Source organism: Phyllobates terribilis, unplaced genomic scaffold (assembly GCF_046119375.1).
Source record: "Phyllobates terribilis strain yellow unplaced genomic scaffold, ASM4611937v1 Scaffold_2__4_contigs__length_985480577, whole genome shotgun sequence".
NCBI lineage: Eukaryota > Metazoa > Chordata > Amphibia > Anura > Dendrobatidae > Phyllobates > Phyllobates terribilis.
The window spans coordinates 50,780,138-50,800,977 of NW_027362762.1; the positions used below are offsets into that span (position 1 = coordinate 50,780,138).

General features: G+C 49.5%; 1 protein-coding gene across 1 annotated transcript in view; it reads left to right on the plus strand.

The window, feature by feature from the left end:
• USP35 (ubiquitin specific peptidase 35) overlaps nt 1–20,440 on the plus strand; it is a 122,462-nt gene extending 102,022 nt beyond the window's left edge. The window contains exons 8-11 of the mRNA XM_073669616.1: nt 906–999; nt 2,261–2,367; nt 2,552–3,701; nt 20,175–20,440. Of these exons, the coding sequence (XP_073525717.1) occupies nt 906–999; nt 2,261–2,367; nt 2,552–3,701; nt 20,175–20,342 (1,519 nt within the window). The 3' untranslated portion in view covers nt 20,343–20,440. The remainder of the gene's footprint in view (nt 1–905; nt 1,000–2,260; nt 2,368–2,551; nt 3,702–20,174) is intronic.
• The last annotated feature ends 400 nt before the right edge of the window (nt 20,441–20,840 follow it).

The window sequence follows — 20,840 nt, forward strand, 5'->3', positions numbered from 1 at the left end:
AACAAGCTCTATAAACACTCAAGGCTTGATCAGGGCACTATGTTCCCCCTCTACTCTACTGACTGGACCACTAAAGCTAACCCCTTAGCTTGGCCTTCTGACAGTCCAGAGAGGTTTAACTACAGGAACACTTTCTTTAACTACCTCAGTGCCAAAGGAAGGCTACGTCCTTCCCCACTATTACACACTTAGCAGGGGGGCGCTCGGGGGGACACTCAGGGGGGAGGGAACGCTTGGGGTGACACTCAGGATGGGCTCAGGAGGATGCTCGGGGGGGGACACTCAGGGGGGGCGTTCTGGGGAGACACTCGGGGGGCGCTCGGGGGGGACACTTGAGGGGCGCTCGGGGAAACACTCTAAGGGGGCGCTCACAGAAACACTCAGGGGGGCGCTCGTGGAAACACTCAGGGGGTGCTTGGGGAAACACTCGGGGGGCGCTCGGGGAAACACTCGGAGGGGGCGCTCATGGAAACACTCGGGGGGACGCTCGCTCTGTGGACATCGATCTGATCCTTAGATGACAATTTACTTCTACTAAAAATAACATGATGGATTTTACCAGCAGGAAGGAGCAACCGCTCCGGCCACATCTCTGCACGTGCGCAGGCTGTCAGGGGATGACGGGAGTTATATCCTCACCACAGTCAGCGCAGAGGTAGCACCAAGACCCTAATATGGGGCCGGACGTACGCTACGGTCCCTGTGCTATAAATGCTACATGGTGGGCCGGGGGTCCCTTGTGCATTAGGGCCCATGTCACATCTGCTTATCCGCATAGGCCGGTATGAAGGAGAATGGTGAGGATTGGGGGAGGGCCCGTAGGATTCCCATGGCTCTGGTTACTCCTCAAGCTGCAGCAAATGCAGAGTAAAGAGCAGAATTATCTCATTCCAGTTTGGTCTCAGTTTCAGGCACTCGGTCCTCAGTCTACAGGACAGCAGCTCTCAGCCCCTGATGATGAAGCTGCAGCATCTGTTTGCTTTTTTAGAGCACAGCCAGGTGGGTACAATAATGAGCTGTGCTAGAGTGTGTGACTGCACCAGCAGAATAGTGAGTGCAGCTCTGGAGCATAATACAGGATGTAACTCAGGATCAGTACAGGATCAGTGATGTAATGTATGTACACAGTGACTGCACCAGCAGAATAGTGAGTGCAGCTCTGGAGTATAATACAGGATGTAACTCAGGATCAGTACAGGATGAGTAATGTGATGTATGTACACAGTGACTGCACCAGCAGAATAGTGAGTGCAGCTCTGGAGTATAATACAGGATGTAACTCAGGATCAGTAATGTCATGTATGTACAAAGTGACTGCACCAGCAGAATAGTGAGTGCAGCTCTGGGGTATAATACAGGATGTAACTCAGGATCAGTACAGGATCAGTAATATAATGTATGTACACAGTGACTCCACCAGCAGAATAGTGAGTGCAGCTCCGGAGTATAATACAGGATGTAACTCAGGATCAGTACAGGATCAGTAATGTAATTTATGTACACAGTGACTGCACCAGCAGAATAGTGAGTGCAGCTCTGGAGTATAATACAGGATGTAACTCAGGATCAGTAATGTAATGTATGTACACAGTGACTGCACCAGCAGAATAGTGAGTGCAGCTCTGGAGTATAATACAGGATGTAACTCAGGATCAGTAATGTAATGTATGTACACAGTGACTGCACAAGCAGAATAGTGAGTGCAACTCTGGAGTATAATACAGGATGTAACTCAGGATCAGTACAGGATCAGTAATGTAATATATGTACACAGTGACTGCACCAGCAGAATAGTGAGTGCAGCTCTGGAGTATAATGCAGTATGTAACTCTGGATCAGTACAGGATCAGTAATGTAATGTATGTACACAGTGACTGCACCAGCAGAATAGTGAGTGCTGCTCTGGAGTATAATACAGGATGTAACTCAGGATCAGTACTGTAATGTATGTACACAGTGACTGCACCAGCAGAATAGTGAGTGCTGCTCTGGAGTATAATACAGGATGTAACTCAGGATCAGTACAGGATCAGTACTGTAATGTATGTACACAGTGACTGCACCAGCAGAATAGTGAGTGCTGCTCTGGAGTATAATACAGGATGTAGTAGCGCTGGTGTGAGATGTCTGGTCATTTTGTCTTTTGTAAGGTGGTCCCCAGTCTGTGATTATCCCTCTATGTCCCAATAGATCTCATGACTTTCCCCTTTATATTTTATTGCTGCAGTGACTTATCAATGGTTGATGTTCTGTTTTTTAGCGCCCGGCTATATCACCTGAAAGTTTCCTGGCATCATCTTGGCCCCCTTGGTTTACACCTGGTGTTCAGCAGGACTGCTCAGAGTATCTGAAATATCTTCTAGATCGGTAAGTCACCCAGAAGATGTAGGTGCAGATAATCACTTTTCTTGTCCCTTTTTTGGCACAGATTCGGTGCACGTCAAGATTTCTGACTCTTTTTTTGCCTCCATTAATTTGGCGTAAACAACTGGTGTAAAAATTCTGAACGTTTCCATGTTGATGATTGCACTTTTTTTTTTTTACCCCCAAGGCTTCATGAAGAGGAAAAAACAGGCAAAAGGATATCCCAAACTCTGGCCCAGACCAACTGCAGCGTGCAAGTGAAGAAAACCATTCTGGGTAACAGAACGTTGGTGGAGCAGATGTTTGGCGGTCGAATCGTCACCAAAATTCGATGTCTAAAGTGTCAGAGTATCTCAGCCAGAGAAGAGGCCTTCACCGACTTATCTCTCGCTTTCCCACCACGAGAAGACTCAACGCCAACGTTTTTGAGGACTACGACGCCTTCCAGTGCACCAGTTGCAGATATGGGGCCAAAAAATCTTGAATCCCGGGGCCAGCAGTCAAAAAGTTCTCCAAGGAAACAGAAAGTAGACAAGGAGCAATGCAAGGTGGAGAAATCGGATAACGACCAAGATGAAGACGAGAACGGTTACTCCGAGGTTGATGGTCAGAACTTGACCGCTTCTTCGTCCACCGAGTCAGTTGGGTCGAAAAAGTGTTCCCTAGGCCTATCAGACTTAATCAACCATTTCTTATGCCCCGAGATGCTGACAGAAGATAATAAATATCGATGTGAAGCCTGTGGCTCCTTACAAGACGCCGAGAAGGTGGTGGAGCTCTCCTCGGCTCCTCAATATCTGATCTTGACCTTGCTCAGGTTCTCCTTCGACTTGAAGGCTATGAGGAGGAGGAAGATCTTGGACAACGTGTCCATTCCCTTGATGCTCAGATTACCGATCCAAAGAAACCCTCACGTCTGCATAGAGCGTTGCAGTAGATCCACCTCCGTCAATGTCCGCCAGTCCGCAACCTATGACCTATGCACCGTCATCGTGCACTCCGGACTGTCCTCAGAGAGCGGACATTATTATTGCTACTCCAGGGACTGCATGGACAGAGAAGGTCATAAACCACCAAGTACAGGCATGAAGAAGTTCACTAGCGAGAAGCATCTTGACGTGGAGATCCAGTGGTATCTGTTCAATGACACCAGAGTCTCCTTCTCCTCCTTCGAATCTGTCAGTAATGTCACGTCCTTCTTCCCCAAAGACACGGCCTATGTGTTGTTCTACAGACATCGGATGCGCGACCGGACAGACTCTAAGTCTCACGGAGACGTAGCTCTCAGCAAGGAGCTGATGGAGGCCATCTCCAAAGACAACATCAAGTATCTTCAGGTGAATACAAAACTTAGTGACCACTGGCTTATTTTCTTTCTGTAGGAGTGCACCGCTACTCTGCCTCCTGGTTTCCTCCTTCTTGGAGGCGGGTGTGCTCCTGAAGGTTGAGGAAGTGCAATATGTGCAGGCTGAGTAACAAACCACTTACCTAGGAAACCGGTCACTCTGAGATGGCCGGTAAGAACGGCAACCAGCTGTATAGAAGCAAATTGCAAAGTTGCTTGTCTCATGTTCATTACATGCTGTAAGAGACATCAGGGACGACACCGGGGAGATCACACAATATCTCACCGTTGCCGTCACTCTGTCAGGATTGAGCAGGGATTCGCGAGCACACGATCCCGATTTCTCACTACGTAGCTATCGGCAAGCGAGCAGAAAGCGTATGGCGTCACACCTCCGGATTCCAACGCATGGAATATGTGTATACCCCCCAGTACTGCCAGCTTCACGATAGCCCAATTATTATTATTCGCTGCCACCACCGGCCAGTTTGAAATATAATACAGGCCTGGTCGGACGCCTGCGTTCTGGTAGCATATATGGCTTCAGGGGAGGGAAGCAAAGCAAAGAGCAAAACAAACAGGACTATTACATTTTATATTTAATCCAAAAGGGAGGCAGTGTTTATGAAAAATATACAAAGGTTTTACAAAATGGGACAATACAATACATATGCAGTTACACAAAATAATAAGGATTAAAGAAGAAACTTACTATATGATCGCAGAGACGATTCAATGCAGCTGGAGGGGAGACACTCCACTTGATTAGACCGTTATCGAACGGGATCCTCTGCTATAATAAATATATACTCCCGGCAATGAATACTACTCCACCTTCGGCTGTGTCCTTTATGCCAAAGGAGAGACCTGCCCAGACACCCCCTGGGATGACATCATGTGGGCTGGACTCCAGTCTTCATATTTTTATTAGAATATCTGGCTTTTGCTATAACTTATCACCGGTTGGTCGCAGAAGCCCGAAAGTGGTACCATATTCTCTATTTTGATTTTACCTTTCTCCAGAGACCACACATGACATAGTTGCGGTCTGTTATTTTGGTACTGTTGCGCCACAGCTCCCCGGAGGGGCTTACAGCTATGGGAAAATAAGCATATTGTTCCTTAGCTGACCCTGTCACTAAAAATATGGGCCCCATTATTATCGGACGTATTCAACTTTAGTTATTCTATATTTCGTGTCGGCTCCGGACATCCTGGAGTTTGTGGCTGGGAATTGTGAGTAGTGTGACAGAGTTCCTTTGAAGCTCCTGGGAATACAACATTCTCAACTAGATGTAAATTTATCACAAGCCTGTGTTAATTGGGTTTGGTAGCACCTTTTGAGCTAGCATTTGCTTACAAGGCATTTCTCATGTGTGTGTTAATTCGCATAGACGCCACTGGCCAAGTGTCAGCTCTTCTCTTTTGACAATTACTTTAGGGGAGGAGGGAGAAGAAGAGGGGTGTGGGAGGGAGAAATTCTTAATATTTTTCTGACACATGCACTTTGCAATTTTAGCTAGTGATGAACACGAGACATCCCCTTTAGCTGTGGGTTTAGAGGAAATCTATCATCATAAAATTGTGATCCAGGAGAAGGCGCTGAGCAGATTGATATATACATGTATGTTAAAAATATTCAGCAAAACCATGCACCTTACGGATTAAAATTCCTGCTCTTCTGGGTTTAGGAGTCCAGTGGTCGGTCCTAATCATGATGGACAGCTTTCTGTTCTATGAGCCTGATGACAGATGGCTGTCAATCACGGATTAGGACCGCCCACTGGATTCCTAAACATGAAAAAAGCCGAGATGTAAATGATCACTATAATTTCAGACAAGTTGATCTTGTCTAGTAGATAATTAGATAAATATGAATTCCGAAAATCACTTTATAAACATAGTAAAAACACCAAGCTGGAGCCCAGGAGGTTTGGGCAGGTCTTTGTCTCTGTAAAGAAACTGTTGGTGGGTCTTTGTCTCTGTACAGGAAGTGGGGGAGGATCTTTGTCTCTGTACAGGAAGTGGGGGAGGATCTTTGTCTCTGTACAGGAAGTGGGGGAGGATCTTTGTCTCTGTACAGGAAGTGGGGGCGGATCTTTGTCTCTGTACAGGAAGTGGGGGCGGATCTTTGTCTCTGTACAGGAAGTGGGGGCAGATCTTTGTCTCTGTACAGGAAGTGGAGGAGGATCTTTGTCTCTGTACAGGAAGTGGAGGCGGATCTTTGTCTCTGTACAGGAAGTGGAGGCGGATCTTTGTCTCTGTACAGGAAGTGGAGGCGGATCTTTGTCTCTGTACAGAAAGTGGGGGAGGATCTTTGTCTCTGTACAGGAAGTGGAGGAGGATCTTTGTCTCTACAGGAAGTGGACGAGGATCTTTGTCTCTGTACAGGAAGTGGAGGCGGATCTTTGTCTCTGTACAGGAAGTGGAGGCGGATCTTTGTCTCTGTACAGGAAGTGGAGGCGGATCTTTGTCTCTGTACAGAAAGTGGGGAGGATCTTTGTCTCTGTACAGGAAGTGGTGGCAGATCTTTGTCTCTGTACAGGAAGTGGAGGCGGATCTTTGTCTCTGTACAGAAAGTGGGGGAGGATCTTTGTCTCTGTACAGGAAGTGGTGGCAGATCTTTGTCTCTGTACAGGAAGTGGAGGCGGATCTTTGTCTCTGTACAGGAAGTGGGGGAGGGTCTTTGTCTCTGTACAGGAAGTGGGGGAGGATCTTTGTCTCTGTACAGGAAGTGGGGGAGGATCTTTGTCTCTGTACAGGAAGTGGAGGCGGATCTTTGTCTCTGTACAGGAAGTGGAGGTGGATCTTTGTCTCTGTACAGGAAGTGGGGGCAGATATTTTCATCGCTACAGGATATGGAGCAGCCTTTGTCTGCGTCCGCTGTCCTGTCTGTCAATCTGCATATAGGCATAACAGTTCGGGGCAGGCAAGCCATTAGACAGTGGCAAGCACAATGCATGCTAGGACTAGAAAGTCCCAGCATCTATAGTGCTAGTAGAAAGCTCATAAATGAGAACCACCCAAGAAAGATAGTGGATAGCAAATTACAGAGAATGAGAATCGAGACAGTTCCTTGAGAAATCACCCTGGAAAAGCCGTTTTACCTTGTTTAGGGGGGTGACTGAAGCATGGCAGGTCAAAGGCATTGTGCCATACAGTGCCAAAAACCTACTACCGTACATGTGCAGCACGCCGATACAGTTAAGACCCGCGGTAGGTCAGGGAGAGATGATCTCCCCACACTACTGCTGTCTGTTCTTTAGACCACAAGTCGCTTTAAATCTGCAGTCTACAGAACGGCCGAGGCATTGACGCACGCGCAGAATGTCAAAGGTGACGTCATTGCACAGCGTCAGCGCTATGACAGCACGTTGGTCTGTCCGAGCCTCACCGGCGGATCCTCAGGGTCCTGTATTAGGTGAATATATAATGTTTTTTTAATTTTTATTAAAACTTTTGTGGGCATCATAAACAATTGGGAACCCTGATACAGTGGGAAAGTGGGGGGTTGGCACATACATTATAGGGACTACTGTGGGGACCCTTATAAAGTTTGGGGCCTATTATTTAGTTTGGGGGCTAACATGGGATGCATTATCCAGTATAGGAGCCAAATTGGGGTCCATTATATAGTTTGGGGACTAATGTAGGGGAACCTAATAGTGGGGCCATTATACAGTTTGGGGGTTAAAGAGAACCTGTCATCAGGGTTATACATATTAAACTAAAGGCATTGCCATAATGGCGCTGGTATAAATACATACTTTCAGTGAAGAAATCCGTTTTTATAAAATCATCATTAGAAATTTTGGACTATGTGCATCAGGGTGGGCCTGTGGGGTGGGACTTTGGGTAGGGTCTTCTGCTTTCTATTTTCTTCCCTATTTAAACTCCATGCTGGCGCCATCCTAGCGCTTGCGCAGATTGATCTCTAAATGGGCTTCAATAAAATGGCGCAGTAACAGCACATGTGCAGATTGATCTTCCGGCAGTCTTCAGGAAAATGATGCCGGCGGCGGCGCATTCGCAGATTGAGATCTCAGCCCTTCATTGAGCCAAGATCTCAATCTACACATGCACATTTTGCAGGAGCCATTATACAGTTTGGGGGCCAATGTGAGAGCCATTATATAGTTTGCAGCTTACTGTGGAGGTCATTCCGCAGTGTGGGAGCTAATGCGGGGGCCATTATACAGTTTGAGGGCTTTGGTGGGGGCCATTATACTGTGTTTTGGGGGAGCTGTGGGTCCACCACACTGTGTATATGGAAGCTGTGGGGACATCACACTCTTTATATAGGAGGGAGCTGTGGGCCCTCCACAGTGGAGATGTACATCTGGGGACTTTGTGTTAAGTGGGCACTTAAGAAGCATTATTATTATATCGGCACTCAGAGTATTGTAGCTGACGCGCCCCTGGGCCTGCTGTGTCGCGCAGCGTCTCGCGCACAGGGCTTACCCGGAACCGGATCAGATGAGGGTTGTAGTCTCCGAGAGGCGGGGACCCGGTCCGTGCCCAGGGAGTCAAACTCAGTGTGTGGCAGTCTTGATAGATGTTATTTGAGTGTCGACTACGCCACCCGTTGATTTGCAGCTATGGAGCTGCCGCTGCAGGGCAGACCGCTGAGGCCGGTGTAGAATTGTGCAGCGTGATAGTATAACCCCCAACGGGAGGGGTATGGCCTCAGGGCAGCCAACGTGGAAAATGGGGGTAGCAGGAACCACTCAGAGACGGTGCGGTGTAATTCAGGGTCTTTACTGGTAACAACGATAGACCCTCCCGGAGTACTTGCTAGCGAACGGGGCCTGGTCAGTCCTTGAGCAGATGGGATCTCCCCTGGCCAGGCGGAGTTGTAGGCCTCCCAAACTGACTGTACTCTTCTGGCTACCTTGCTAGAAGCGGATATAAGTAGCCCACGTCCCTGAGTGTACCGTGTGGTGCTCACCCGTATGGCCGGTGACTCGGGGCCTTCTAATGGCTTCCGCTCCACGATGGCGGTGCTGGTCCCACGCGTGTGACCGTGCCTTCAGGTTTCTGGGCCTGAGGACCTGAAATCCCCTGCCGGTCGGCTTCTGCTGCTGGGTAAGAGTTAGTCCCCACAGCCTCGGACGCCGGGTCCGGTAAGAAAGCTTCTCAGTCAGGGCGAGCTCTGCAGCTGCCAGCCCCTGACTCGTAGTAGTATTGCTCCCACTGAGCTTCTGCTGTTTCTTCATATGACTGTTTCTTGTCTCTACTCTCCTTGACTCACTAACCCTGCTTCAGCCCCGGGTTTATATAGGGGAAGGTCTTCCCCTCCCAAGACTGGGCAGGAGGTGTGGCATGCACAGGATCCCTGGCCAAGAGACCTCCCACCTGCTCTCAGACATAACATTGCTTGTTACTGTGGAAACCAGACCCCTGGGGTGCCACATTCCCCCCTAGTGAAATTTAGTACTCCGGGACTAAACATATTTTAGAAAAACATAACAAGATATAACAATAACAATACAATAAAGAAACACATAAAGGTGGTCACGGCATGTCCGTAACCGGGTGCAGTTTTTGAAGAAACAAAGGTGTCCATTTCACCAAAACAGGGAGACGTAACCAGGTAGGGGTCTGTCCTACCCCGAGTCCTTAACAGTCTCTAGTCCATCCTGGGTTACGCTCCAACTAATTGTACAAGGATTCCCGGTAGATCCACCAAGGATTCCTAAAAATAACTAGAAACACAAAATTATACACAAGCAACAATACACAGGTAAACATAAATAAAACAATTTATACACTTTAAATCCTCCAGCGTGCGGGTAACTCGCCTCTAGTGGCCCTAGTGGACCTACGGAGCTGACTGTCTAGCCCTGAACTACAGGGTGTAGGAGTTGTCAAGGGTAAACTGGGCAGCTGTCTACCGGCTCTTTGGCTCACTAGGGATATGGCAGGCTCACTGCAAGCAGAGAGTTGATCCTCCTGGTCTGCGGGTGTGGGGTCTTCTGCCTCCTGGACCGGCTGTTCTTCCAGCTCTACCTGTTGCTCCGTAGGTGCTTGGGATGCTGGTTGGAGGAAGGTGAGTACGGGTACCACAACTGCACCATTGACTTGAGTCCAAGACCGAGGGAAGTCCCCGAGCACAGTACTAACCATATCTTCCCTTTCCTCTACGGGTCGATGGTCTTCTTGTTCCTCTTCAGGGTTCCTCAGTTGTTCGGGACACTTCTTCAGGTGGTCCCGGGATACAATGGCTGTAGTTTCCCCTCCGTCTTTACTGATGGTACAAACCTTCTGTTATGTTCTGCTACCAAAGCTAAGGAAAGAGAGGAGATCTGTCCCTACTATAGGACTCAGCTGAATCCCTACGATGTAACAGGGAACCTGATCCTGCGATCAGACCTGCTAAATTCTAATCTAGTCTGTACGGAGACCTATAGATGTGGGGAGGGAATCCCTACAAGTACTAAGGACTGGGAGGAATATGGGACACCTCCTAACAGAAATAGTAGCAGACAGACGAACAAACAAAATAGATAGAACATAGAGGTCCGTAGACCAAGCAAACTAACAGAGTTAGATACAGAGCACAGGCTAGCTAGAAAGTAGATATACAATGTAGTCCAGCAAAGCCAGAAGGGCGGAGCAGGATTAAATAGGCCAACAAGGTCATGTGACCAGCAAAGGAAAAAAAACCTAACAGCAAGGTTCTAACACCTTCGGGTTCTCGTGGCTTGAGGGCAGTACGGTGTACGGGTCCTTCTCCCACTGGTCGTCCAACTTGTGGAGCCGTCTCTTCCTCTTCAAGACCTGCTCTCCGGGTACCAGGGGAACAGCGGGAGCATACTGGTTGTAAGTTTTCTCTTGTCTTTCCCTAGCCTGACAGAGACTTCGCTCCACGCTCTCCTGTACTCTCCGGTACTGCTGCTGCCTCTCTGTGTCCCAGTCTGCTTCTGGTGAAGTGTCCTCGGGTGTCAGGACTCCCATTTCCAGGTCAACAGGTAACTTACCAGGTCTTGCCCTCATTAGGTAAGCCGGGGTACAGTTGGTGGAACCTACCGGGATGTGGTTGTATAGGTCCACCAGATCGGGCAGCTTCTCAGGCCACAGACTGCGTTCTTCCAGGGGCAACGTTTTCAGAAGATCCATTACCACCTGGTTCATTTTCTCACAAAGTCCATTAGTTTGCGGATGATAGGGTGTCGTCCTTATCTTCCGGCAGCCATACAGAGTGCAGAATTCTTGGAAGACCTCCGCTTCAAAGGCAGGTCCCTGGTCTGTCAACACTTGGTCCGGGTACCCGTGTGGACGGCAGAAATGCTGCTGGAAGGCTCTCGCTGCTGTTCGAGCTGTTAAGTCCTTGACGGGGACGACAACCAAGAACCGGGAGTAGTGATCCACGATGGTTAGTGCGTAGACGTAGCCACTTCTGCTTGGGGTCAGTTTTACATGATCCAAGGCTACCAGTTCCAACGGCTGCCGGGTGACGATGGACTGCAGGGGAGTCTTCTGGCTGGCACGGTCCTTCCTTCTTAGGTTGCACGGGCCACAGTCTCTGCACCACTTCTCAATGGTTCCCCTCATGCCTACCCAGTGGAATCGCTCGCGCAGCAGGAACTCCAGCTTCTTCCACCCGAAGTGTCCAGCTCCGTCGTGGTATGCCTCCATCACCATGGCTGCGTCTCTTCGTGGCACCACTACTTGCCAGAGTAGTTCATGCGTCCGGGAGTTAACCATTCTGCGGCACAACTTCCCCTTGTAAAGGAACAGTCGACTCCTCTCTGCCCATAGTTGTTTGGCTTCCTCCGGAGCGTCTGGTTCAAGGCAAGCCTCCGGGCGAGTCAGCATCTCCTTCACCAGTCGGACGGCAGGGTCGCTGTCTTGCGTTTCCGCCCAGTTGTAGTGAGGTAAGGGGTTCAACGTAGCAGCCTGCTTACTCCTTACCCGGTGGGAGTACTGGATAGTCCCATGACGGTGGAACGCAGGGAGTTCAACTTCTTCCAGTCCCTCCGGATCTTCTCCTTCGTCCGGCAGGTTGGGCATCCTGGACAGGGCGTCCGCGTTGGTATTGGAGCGTCCGGCCCGGTATTTGATTGTGAACTCGTAGTTGGACAGACGGGCCATCCACCTCTGCTCCAGGGCACCGAGTCTTGCCGTGTCCAGGTGTGTCAACGGGTTGTTATCCGTGTACACGGTGAACCGGGAAGAAGCGAGGTAATGCTTAAAGCGCTCGGTGACTGCCCATACTACGGCCAGGAACTCTAGCTTAAATGAGCTGTAATTCTCGGGGTTCCTTTCGGTGGGTCGCAGCTTTCGGCTGGCGTAGGCGATTACTCGTTCCTTCCCCTGCTGGATCTGGGACAGTACGGCTCCTAGCCCGATGTTACTGGCGTCGGTGTAGAGGATAAAGGGCTGGCTATAATCCGGGTACACCAGGATTTCGTCCCCCGTGAGGGCCATCTTCAGCTGGCGGAAGGACTCTTCTTCCAGCTCCTCCCATTTGAAGGGCGGCTTCTGGTTCTTGGCCTTCCGGGACTGGCCTATCAGGAGGTCCTGCATAGGTGCCGCCTTTTTGGTGAAACCGGGAATAAACCTTCGGTAGTAGCCTACCAACCCGAGGAACTGCCGCACTTCTTTTACGCTGGAGGGGCTTGGCCATTCCTTAATTGCGGTGATCTTATCAGGGTCGGGAGCCACTCCGTCAGCGCTCACCACGTGTCCCAGGTACTGCACCTTTGGTTTCAGGAGGTGACACTTGGAGGGTTTCACCTTTAGGCCGTAACTCGCCAGAGCTTCGAACACTTCCGCCAGGTGTTTCAGGTGGTCCTCATACGTCTTGGAATATACGATGACATCGTCCAGGTACAACAGGACCGTCTCGAAGTTTCTGTGGCCCAGACAACACTCCATTAGTCGTTGGAAGGTTCCTGGTGCGTTGCAGAGTCCGAACGGCATGCAGGTGAACTCGCTAAGTCCCATCGGGGTGGTGAATGCGGTCTTCTCCCGGTCCGCCTCTGCTACAGGAACCTGCCAGTACCCGCTAGTGAGATCCAAGGTAGAGAAGAAGTTAGCAGATCTTAAAGCAGCCAATGACTCCTCTATCCTTGGTAAGGAGTACGCATCCTTGTGTGTGATACGGTTGATTTTCCGGTAATCTACACACATCCTCATGGTGTTGTCTTTCTTTTTGACTAAGACTAGTGGAGCTGCCCAGGGGCTACAGCTATCCCTGATCACCCCAGCCTCCTTCATGTCTCTAAGCATCCCCTTGGCGTGTTGGTAGTGTGCAGGGGGTACGGGTCGATACCTCTCTTTTATGGGAGGATGGTCTCCCGTGGGGATGTGGTGTTCTACCCCCTTGACTCGCCCGAAGTCTAACGGGTGTTTACTAAACACTCTCTCGTACTCTTGAACCACCCGATAGACTCCCTGTTTCTGATGTGAGGGAGTGGAGTCAGTACCCAAATGTAGTTGCTGACACCAGTCCTCCATTGTTTTCTTAGAGCCGTTACCTTCCTCCGGGTGAGATGGAGGCAAGGGTTCCACAGATTGTATAGCATTTTGGTTAATGGTATATAATTTGGCTAGCGTGGCATACCGGGGCAGGTACACTTCCCTCTTCCCGATATTGATTATGCGAACGGGCACCCTCCCATGGCGTACATTAACCACCCCCCGTGCTGTCAAGATGGTGGGCCTACTGTCTCAGTAAACTGGTTCTACCATTGCCTGGTAATCTCTACCTCTCAGACCAATAGCTGCCCGGCACCAAATCATCATTTCACTTTTTGGGGGCATGGCAATAGGAAAAGGGTCACACATTCTTACGCTACCAATCTCACCGCCGGAGAGTTCCACCTGTTGCCGTCGCATCAGTGCCCGGATCTCTTTCTGGAGCACCCGCTGCTCGCCGGAGCTGGCGTTCTTGGCAACCTGCTGTAAAAGGAAAATCACCTCTGCAAGACAATTTTCAATTACATTAGTTCCTAGCGTTATCTTTGGGTGACTCTCGTGTTTGTCAATGTCTACAATAATCAGTCCCTGTGCTGCTAGTTCGACTCTACCAATTTTAATGGTCGCCTCTTTAAATCCGATCTGTGGCACGGGCTGACCATTGCTGGCGATGATACTCAAGTCGTCGTCAGGGTAGCGGGTTATATCCGAGTCATTCCAGTACTGCTTGAAGAGCACGTACGGGATGGTGGTGACCTGTGACCCGGTGTCCAGTAGGGCACTCATAGGGATGCCATCCAGTACCACAGGCAAGACTGGACGTCCTCCGACATATTTGTCGCGCCAGTTCGATGGGCCTGGTGATCTTTTTCTTGGGGGTTGGCCCTCTACCCCCAGGTTGTGCCAGTTTAAAGGACAGTACCTTGCCATATGTCCGGGTTGATTGCAGCGGCGGCAGATGGGTCGTCCGTCCTCGTTGTACCGGTCACTGGGTCTTCCTCTGGCCGGTGGGGTCCTCCTTGGTCGACGCCACGGGATGTTCTCCGGTCCGGATGCCAGCTGGATCTTCCCTGGAGTAGAAGCCTGTAAAGACTGCACAGTTCGGGTTAACGCAGCAACGCTTTTAGCTAGCTCTTGGACCTGATGGTGCAGGTCTGGAGCCGGGTCATTGTTCAAAGCCTGCGCATCAGCCCCTACAGGCCCTGCCGACAAGGGCGCCGCCTCCTGGTGGTAAGTGATAGCTGGGCGCCTGTGGGTCACAACGCCATCCGGTGCCAGTTCTCGGAGCACCCGGATGGCTCTGTCCTTGAACTGTGCAAATCCCAGATGAGGGTCCTGTAGGGCCATTGCCCGCAACTGGGTTCGGTGGGCATTGCAATATAAACCCTCTATAAATTGTTCAGTCAACAGCCTGTCCTCGTCTCCCACGCCGTCAGGGTCGGTCTGCTTAACGGCTCTCAGGGCCTCTTGTAGGTTCAGGGCATAGTCCCTTATACTCTCATGGGCCCGCTGTTTGCACCCGTAGAATCTAAGCTTGATCTCGGCTGAGGTGCGGGTATCAAAGGTGTCCCTCAGCCGGGTTAGTATCCCTGCGACAGTCCTCCCCCCAGGTGGCCAGGACTTTACCTCCCTTCGGGCTGCTCCGGTTAATTGGGCCACCAGGATGCTCACTTTTTGCTCCTCTGTGAGGGGGTACACCTGGAAGAGGCTATCCAGCCTTTCTCTAAAGTCCTGCAGGGTATGTGACTCCCCTGAGTACTGGGGTAGCCAGGCTGCCCCCGGGATATAGGGCATGGTGAAAGGCATGACCGCGACAGCGGTGGTGCTGGCTGCTGGCGGGGGTTGAAGCGGTGAAGCTCTCCTCCGTATCCGACATCCTTCTCCCCCCTAGTGGACCGTGGCCTACCTTGCGATGATCCTCTTCCGTAGGCCGCGGCTCCGCAGTGGATCGTCAGGGTTGAGGACCTTCCGTCGCGCTCCGGTGACGTCGGCGTCTGCTGGGCTCCTTCCAGGACCTTACGCAACGTCCGGACGTGAGGCGGGGCTTCAGTTCTCGCGGGCTTTTCGGAGTCCACGCCCCTCTTCTTCCCGCGCGGCGTCCTCAAGATGGCGTCCAACGGCGGGAAAACTCCACGGATGGCGGGAAGAAGGCTGAAGATGGCGCCGGATGGCGGGAATCTTCACAGATGGCGGGAAGAAGGCTGAAAATGGCGCCGGATGGCGGGAATCTTCACCGATGGCGGGAAAACTTCACGGATGGTAAGTTTTAAAAGTCTCTTTTTCAGGCACGCAGTACCCGGTGGTTGCGGGCACGAAATCCTGCCGACTACGCCAAAGTTGACGCGCCCCTGGGCCTGCTGTGTCGCGCAGCGTCTCGCGCACGGGGCTTACCCGGAACCGGATCAGATGGGGGTTGTAGTCTCCGAGTGTCGGGGACCCGGTCCGTGCCCAGGGAGTCAAACTCAGTGTGTGGCAGTCTTGATAGATGTTATTTGAGTGTCGACTACGCCACCCGTTGATTTGCAGCTATGGAGCTGCCGCTGCAGGGCAGACCGCTGAGGCCGGTGTAGAATTGTGCAGCGTGATAGTATAACCCCCAACGGGAGGGGTATGGCCTCAGGGCAGCCAACGTGGAAAATGGGGGTAGCAGGAACCACTCAGAGACGGTGCGGTGTAATTCAGGGTCTTTACTGGTAACAACGATAGACCCTCCCGGAGTACTTGCTAGCGAACGGGGCCTGGTCAGTCCTTGAGCAGATGGGATCTCCCCTGGCCAGGCGGAGTTGTAGGCCTCCCAAACTGACTGTACTCTTCTGGCTACCTTGCTAGAAGTGGATATAAGTAGCCCACGTCCCTGAGTGTACCGTGTGGTGCTCACCCGTATGGCCGGTGACTCGGGGCCTTCTAATGGCTTCCGCTCCACGATGGCGGTGCTGGTCCCACGCGTGTGACCGTGCCTTCGGGTTTCTGGGCCTGAGGACCTGAAATCCCCTGCCGGTCGGCTTCTGCTGCTGGGTAAGAGTTAGTCCCCACAGCCTCGGACGCCGGGTCCGGTAAGAAAGCTTCTCAGTCAGGGCGAGCTCTGCAGCTGCCAGCCCCTGACTTGTAGTAGTATTGCTCCCACTGAGCTTCTGCTGTTTCTTCATATGACTGTCTCTTGTCTCTACTCTCCTTGACTCCTAACCCTGCTTCAGCCCCGGGTTTATATAGGGGAAGGTCTTCCCCTCCCAAGACTGGGCAGGAGGTGTGGCATGCACAGGATCCCTGGCCAAGAGACCTCCCACCTGCTCTCAGACATAACATTGCTTGTTACTGTGGAAACCAGACCCCTGGGGTGCCACATAGCCATCAAAGGGGCAAAATGTGGACACTGTTTTCTAGGGCATTTGCACAGGGCATTAATATTTTCTAGGGGGAAATTTTACCATTTAGGGCATAAAGAAGGCATTAGTATTATGTAAGGGACACAGTGGTGGCATTACTATGTGGGGCAGTAAGAGGAGCTGTTATTATACCACACAGCAGGTGCAGTAATAGGGACACATATGGCATCAGCGGATCAGTATTGGGGTATCAGCGGGATAACGAGTTGGGAATAGATGGGGACGGGGCTGGAAATGTGAGAAGTCAGATGTGTCTGCGCTGTAATCTCTGCCGACGAGTCCTGGCTGGAGAAGTTGTCATGTTGGTCTGGGCCTGATGGAAAAGTGAACGATTTCATCATAAAGAACATCAGCTGTAAGTCACTATCTATCACTATACTGTAATCACTTGTATGTTCGGCAGGACTGGTATCTGTCAGTATATGTCACCATATGGTGGTAATATCAGTGCGCCACCATAGTTGTAATCAGGGTTACCAGTTAGGGGCCCACTCAGATGTTTCGCCCCCTAGAGGTAACCCCCTCGCTATGCCTCTGAGTAGTTCATAGTTTATAAGGCCGAAAAAAGACAAGCGTCCATCCAGTTCAGCCTATTTCTTGTGCACTGCAGCTATTCCGCAGCGTTGATCCAGGGGAAGGCAACAAAAAACCATGCGGTATAGGCCAATTTACATCACTGAGGAAAAATTCACTTCCCGACTCCAATCTGGCAGTCAGATTAAATCCCTGGATTAATTAACTAAGCATAAGATGTAATTTTATTGTTCTCCAGAAAGGCGTCCATGCCTCTCTTGAACTCATTAAGTGAGTTGGACATCACCACTTCCTCTCCCAGAGAGTTCCAGAGTCTCACGGCTCTGACCGTAAAGAATCCCCTTCTATGCTGGTGCAGGAACCTCCTTTCCTCCAGACGCATAGTGTGCCCCCTCGTCTTTGTCACCATCCTTGGTATTAACAGGTCATGGGAGAGATCTCTGTACTGCCCCCTGATGTATTTATACATGTTTATGAGGTCTCCCCTAAGCCTTCTCTTTTCCAACGTAAATAGGCCTAATTTTGACAACCTCTCTGGGTATTCTAGTCCCTCCATTCCATTTATTACCTTAGTCGCCCTCCTTTGTACCCTCTCTAGCTCCAATATGTCTTTCCTGAGCACCGGAGCCCAGAACTGTGCACAATATTCTAAGTGCGGCCTTACCAGTGCTTTATACAGAGGAAGAACAATGTTCTCATCATATGCCCCTATTCCTCTTCTGATGCATGCCATGACTCTATTTGCCTTCGCAGCTGCTGCCTGACACTGGGCACTCCAATTTAATTTGCTATTAACCAAGACGCCCAGGTCCTTCTCCATGTCAGATTTCCCCAACGGTTTCCCATTTAATATGTATGGGTGACTGCTGTTTTTCTTTCCCATGTGCATGACCTTACATTTATCGGCATTGAACCCCATTTGCCATTTTTTAGCCCAACTCCCCAATTTATCCAAATCCTCCTGTAGCTGTGCCCTGTCCTCATCTGTATTAACTACTTTACAAAGTTTAGTATCATCTGCAAATATTGCTATTTTACTATGCAACCCTTCCACTAGATCATTAATAAATATATTAAATAATATAGGGCCCAAGACAGACCCTTGAGGCCCCCCGCTAGTAACCCTGATACCCCCTGAGCTTACTCCATTGATAACCACCCTCTGCTTTCTATCACTCAGCCAGCTAATTACCCACTTGCACACATTATCCCCCAGACCAAGCATTCTCATTTTATATACCAACCTTTTGTGTGGCACGGTATCAAACGCTTTGGAGAAGTCAAGGTCTACAACATCCACTGACTCTCCCCGGTCCAGCTGTGAGCTCACCTCCTCGTAGAAGGCCATCAGGAGCGATCCCTCATGAATCCATGTTGATATGGAGTTAGACAGTTATTATCATTAAGATATTCTACAATAGCATCTCTAAGAAATCCTTCAAACAATTTACCCACAACAGACGTTAAGCTGACTGCTCTATAGTTCCCAGGGTCACTTCTAGACCCCTTTTTGAATATTGGTACCACATTTGCTTGGCGCCAGTCTAGTGGGACAGTCCCTGTCCATAAAGAGTGCTTGAATATAAGATACAGCGGTCTGTCTATCACATTACTTAATTCTCTTAGTACCCGGGGGTGTATGCCATCTGGGCCTGGTGACTTGTCTATTTTGATATTATTTAGGCGTTTCTGGACTTCCTCCTGGGTTAGGTGGGTGATATTTAGCGGAGGGTTTACTTTATCACTTTGCATTTCCTCCGATAAATTGTTTTCTTTTGTGAAAACAGTGGAGAAGAAGCTATTGAGTAGGTTTGCTTTACCCTCATCGCCCTCTATGATTTTACCCAGGTTATTTTTCAATGGGCCAACGCCATCAGTTTTAATCCTTTTACTGTTTATATAGTTAAAGAACAGTTTGGGATTCGTTTTACTTTCCTTGGCAATTAGTCTCTCTGTCTCCTCTTTTGCTATTCTTATTTGTTTCTTACAGATTTAGTTTTTTTCCCTATAAGATATTAGCGCTTCCTCGCTGCCTTCTTGTTTAAGTTTACCGAAAGCCCTTTTTTTGTTTTTCATTGCCCTCTTGACTTCCTTATTTAGCCACATTGGCTTCCTCCTATTCCTAGCCCTTTTATTCCCATAAGGTATGTACCTTCTACAGTGACTATGTAGGACTGTTTTGAAAATTTCCCATTTTCTCTCCGTGCTCCTATTACTAAAGATACTATCCCAGTCTATAAGGTGAAGGGCATCTCTTAGCTGAAGTTCAGTGTTTTTGTGACTCCCTTGCTGGGCACCTACTGAAGCACATGTGGAATTGTATAATGTTGGGGTCACTATTTCCCAGGTGCCCCCCGACCTGCACCCCAGTTATTCTGTCTGGCCTGTTAGTTAATATTAAGTCTAAAAGGGCCGTCCCTCTAGTTGGTTCCTGCACAAGTTGTGACAAATAATTGTCTTTGATAATTGACAGAAACCTGTTTCCTTTCTGAGATCTACAGCTTTCGGTTTCCCAGTCTATATCGGGGTAGTTGAAGTCCCCCATAATAATCACCTCGTTATTTTTTGCTACTTCATCTATTTGTCTCGTTAATAGACTTTCCGTGGCTTCTGCTATATTTGGTGGTTTATAACAGACTCCTATGATAATTTTATTATTGTTTTTTGCCCCATGTATCTCCACCCATAAGGACTCGACCTCCTCATTTCCCTCCCATACATCCTCCCGTATTGTAGGCTTTAGACACGTCTTTACATATAGACAGACTCCACCCCCTTTCCGACTTCTTCGATCCCTTCTAAACAGACTGTAACCCTGTAAGTTAACTGCCCAGTCATAGCTTTCATCCAACCATGTCTCGGTTATTCCCACTATGTCATAGTTACCTGTAGATATTTCTGCTTCCAGTTCATCCATCTTGTTTGTCAGGCTCCTGGCATTTGCTAGGAGCACCAGTAGCACCATTGTTTATCACAGCTGGCATGAGGTGTTCTGGGGGTGATGAGGATGCAGCTCTGAGAATATGTTCCTGAACCAGGGAGATCAGGCTGAACGATGACCAGGATTGTTGCATTGATTTGAGAAAGATAAAGGAGTAATATATTTTATTTCTGTTTTTTAATAGGAGCAAGAAAAAGAAGCGAGGAACAGGGCGGCTTATATCTCTCCACTGCTGAAGTCGCCGCTGTGGTGGCAGGATTTTGACAAGGACAGCGATGATGACGCCTCTGCGGGTGGTCTGGGATCAGCCACTGGGGGCACCTCCGGCTCCTTTCACGGTCTTGTGTTTTAGAGCTTTGCCCTCGGGTGTTCTTTATATCCTGCCGTGAGTCTTTAAGATACAGAATAGTGACGGATACAGAAGAGAAAATTTGGTCATTTTAATGTTTTCCCAGGATTAGAAAAAGATGGCTGGCTTCTTCCAAAAACAGCACCACACCTGTTTAGGGGTTAGGTCTGGTATTGCAGCTTGGCTTTATTAAAGGTGAATGCCTTGGACAGGGGTGGTGCTGTTTTTTTAAGTATCCTGAACAACCCCTTAAAAAAAAGTATATGTAATAGCACAGCAAGGCATTAACCGCAACGCTCTCTGCTCCAATAAACGTAAACTACCTGTCACGTGGTTTCTCTCATTTTCTTCCAAAATTGCAAAAACATACAGGAAAAATCTCATGACTTGTACTCCAGCCTCAAAAGTTTGGCAATGCCATCATAATGCAAGAAATGGTGACTAATCCCCCCAGTCACAAATTGTCATGTATCACAGCACAACGCGACACTGCTGCTGAAG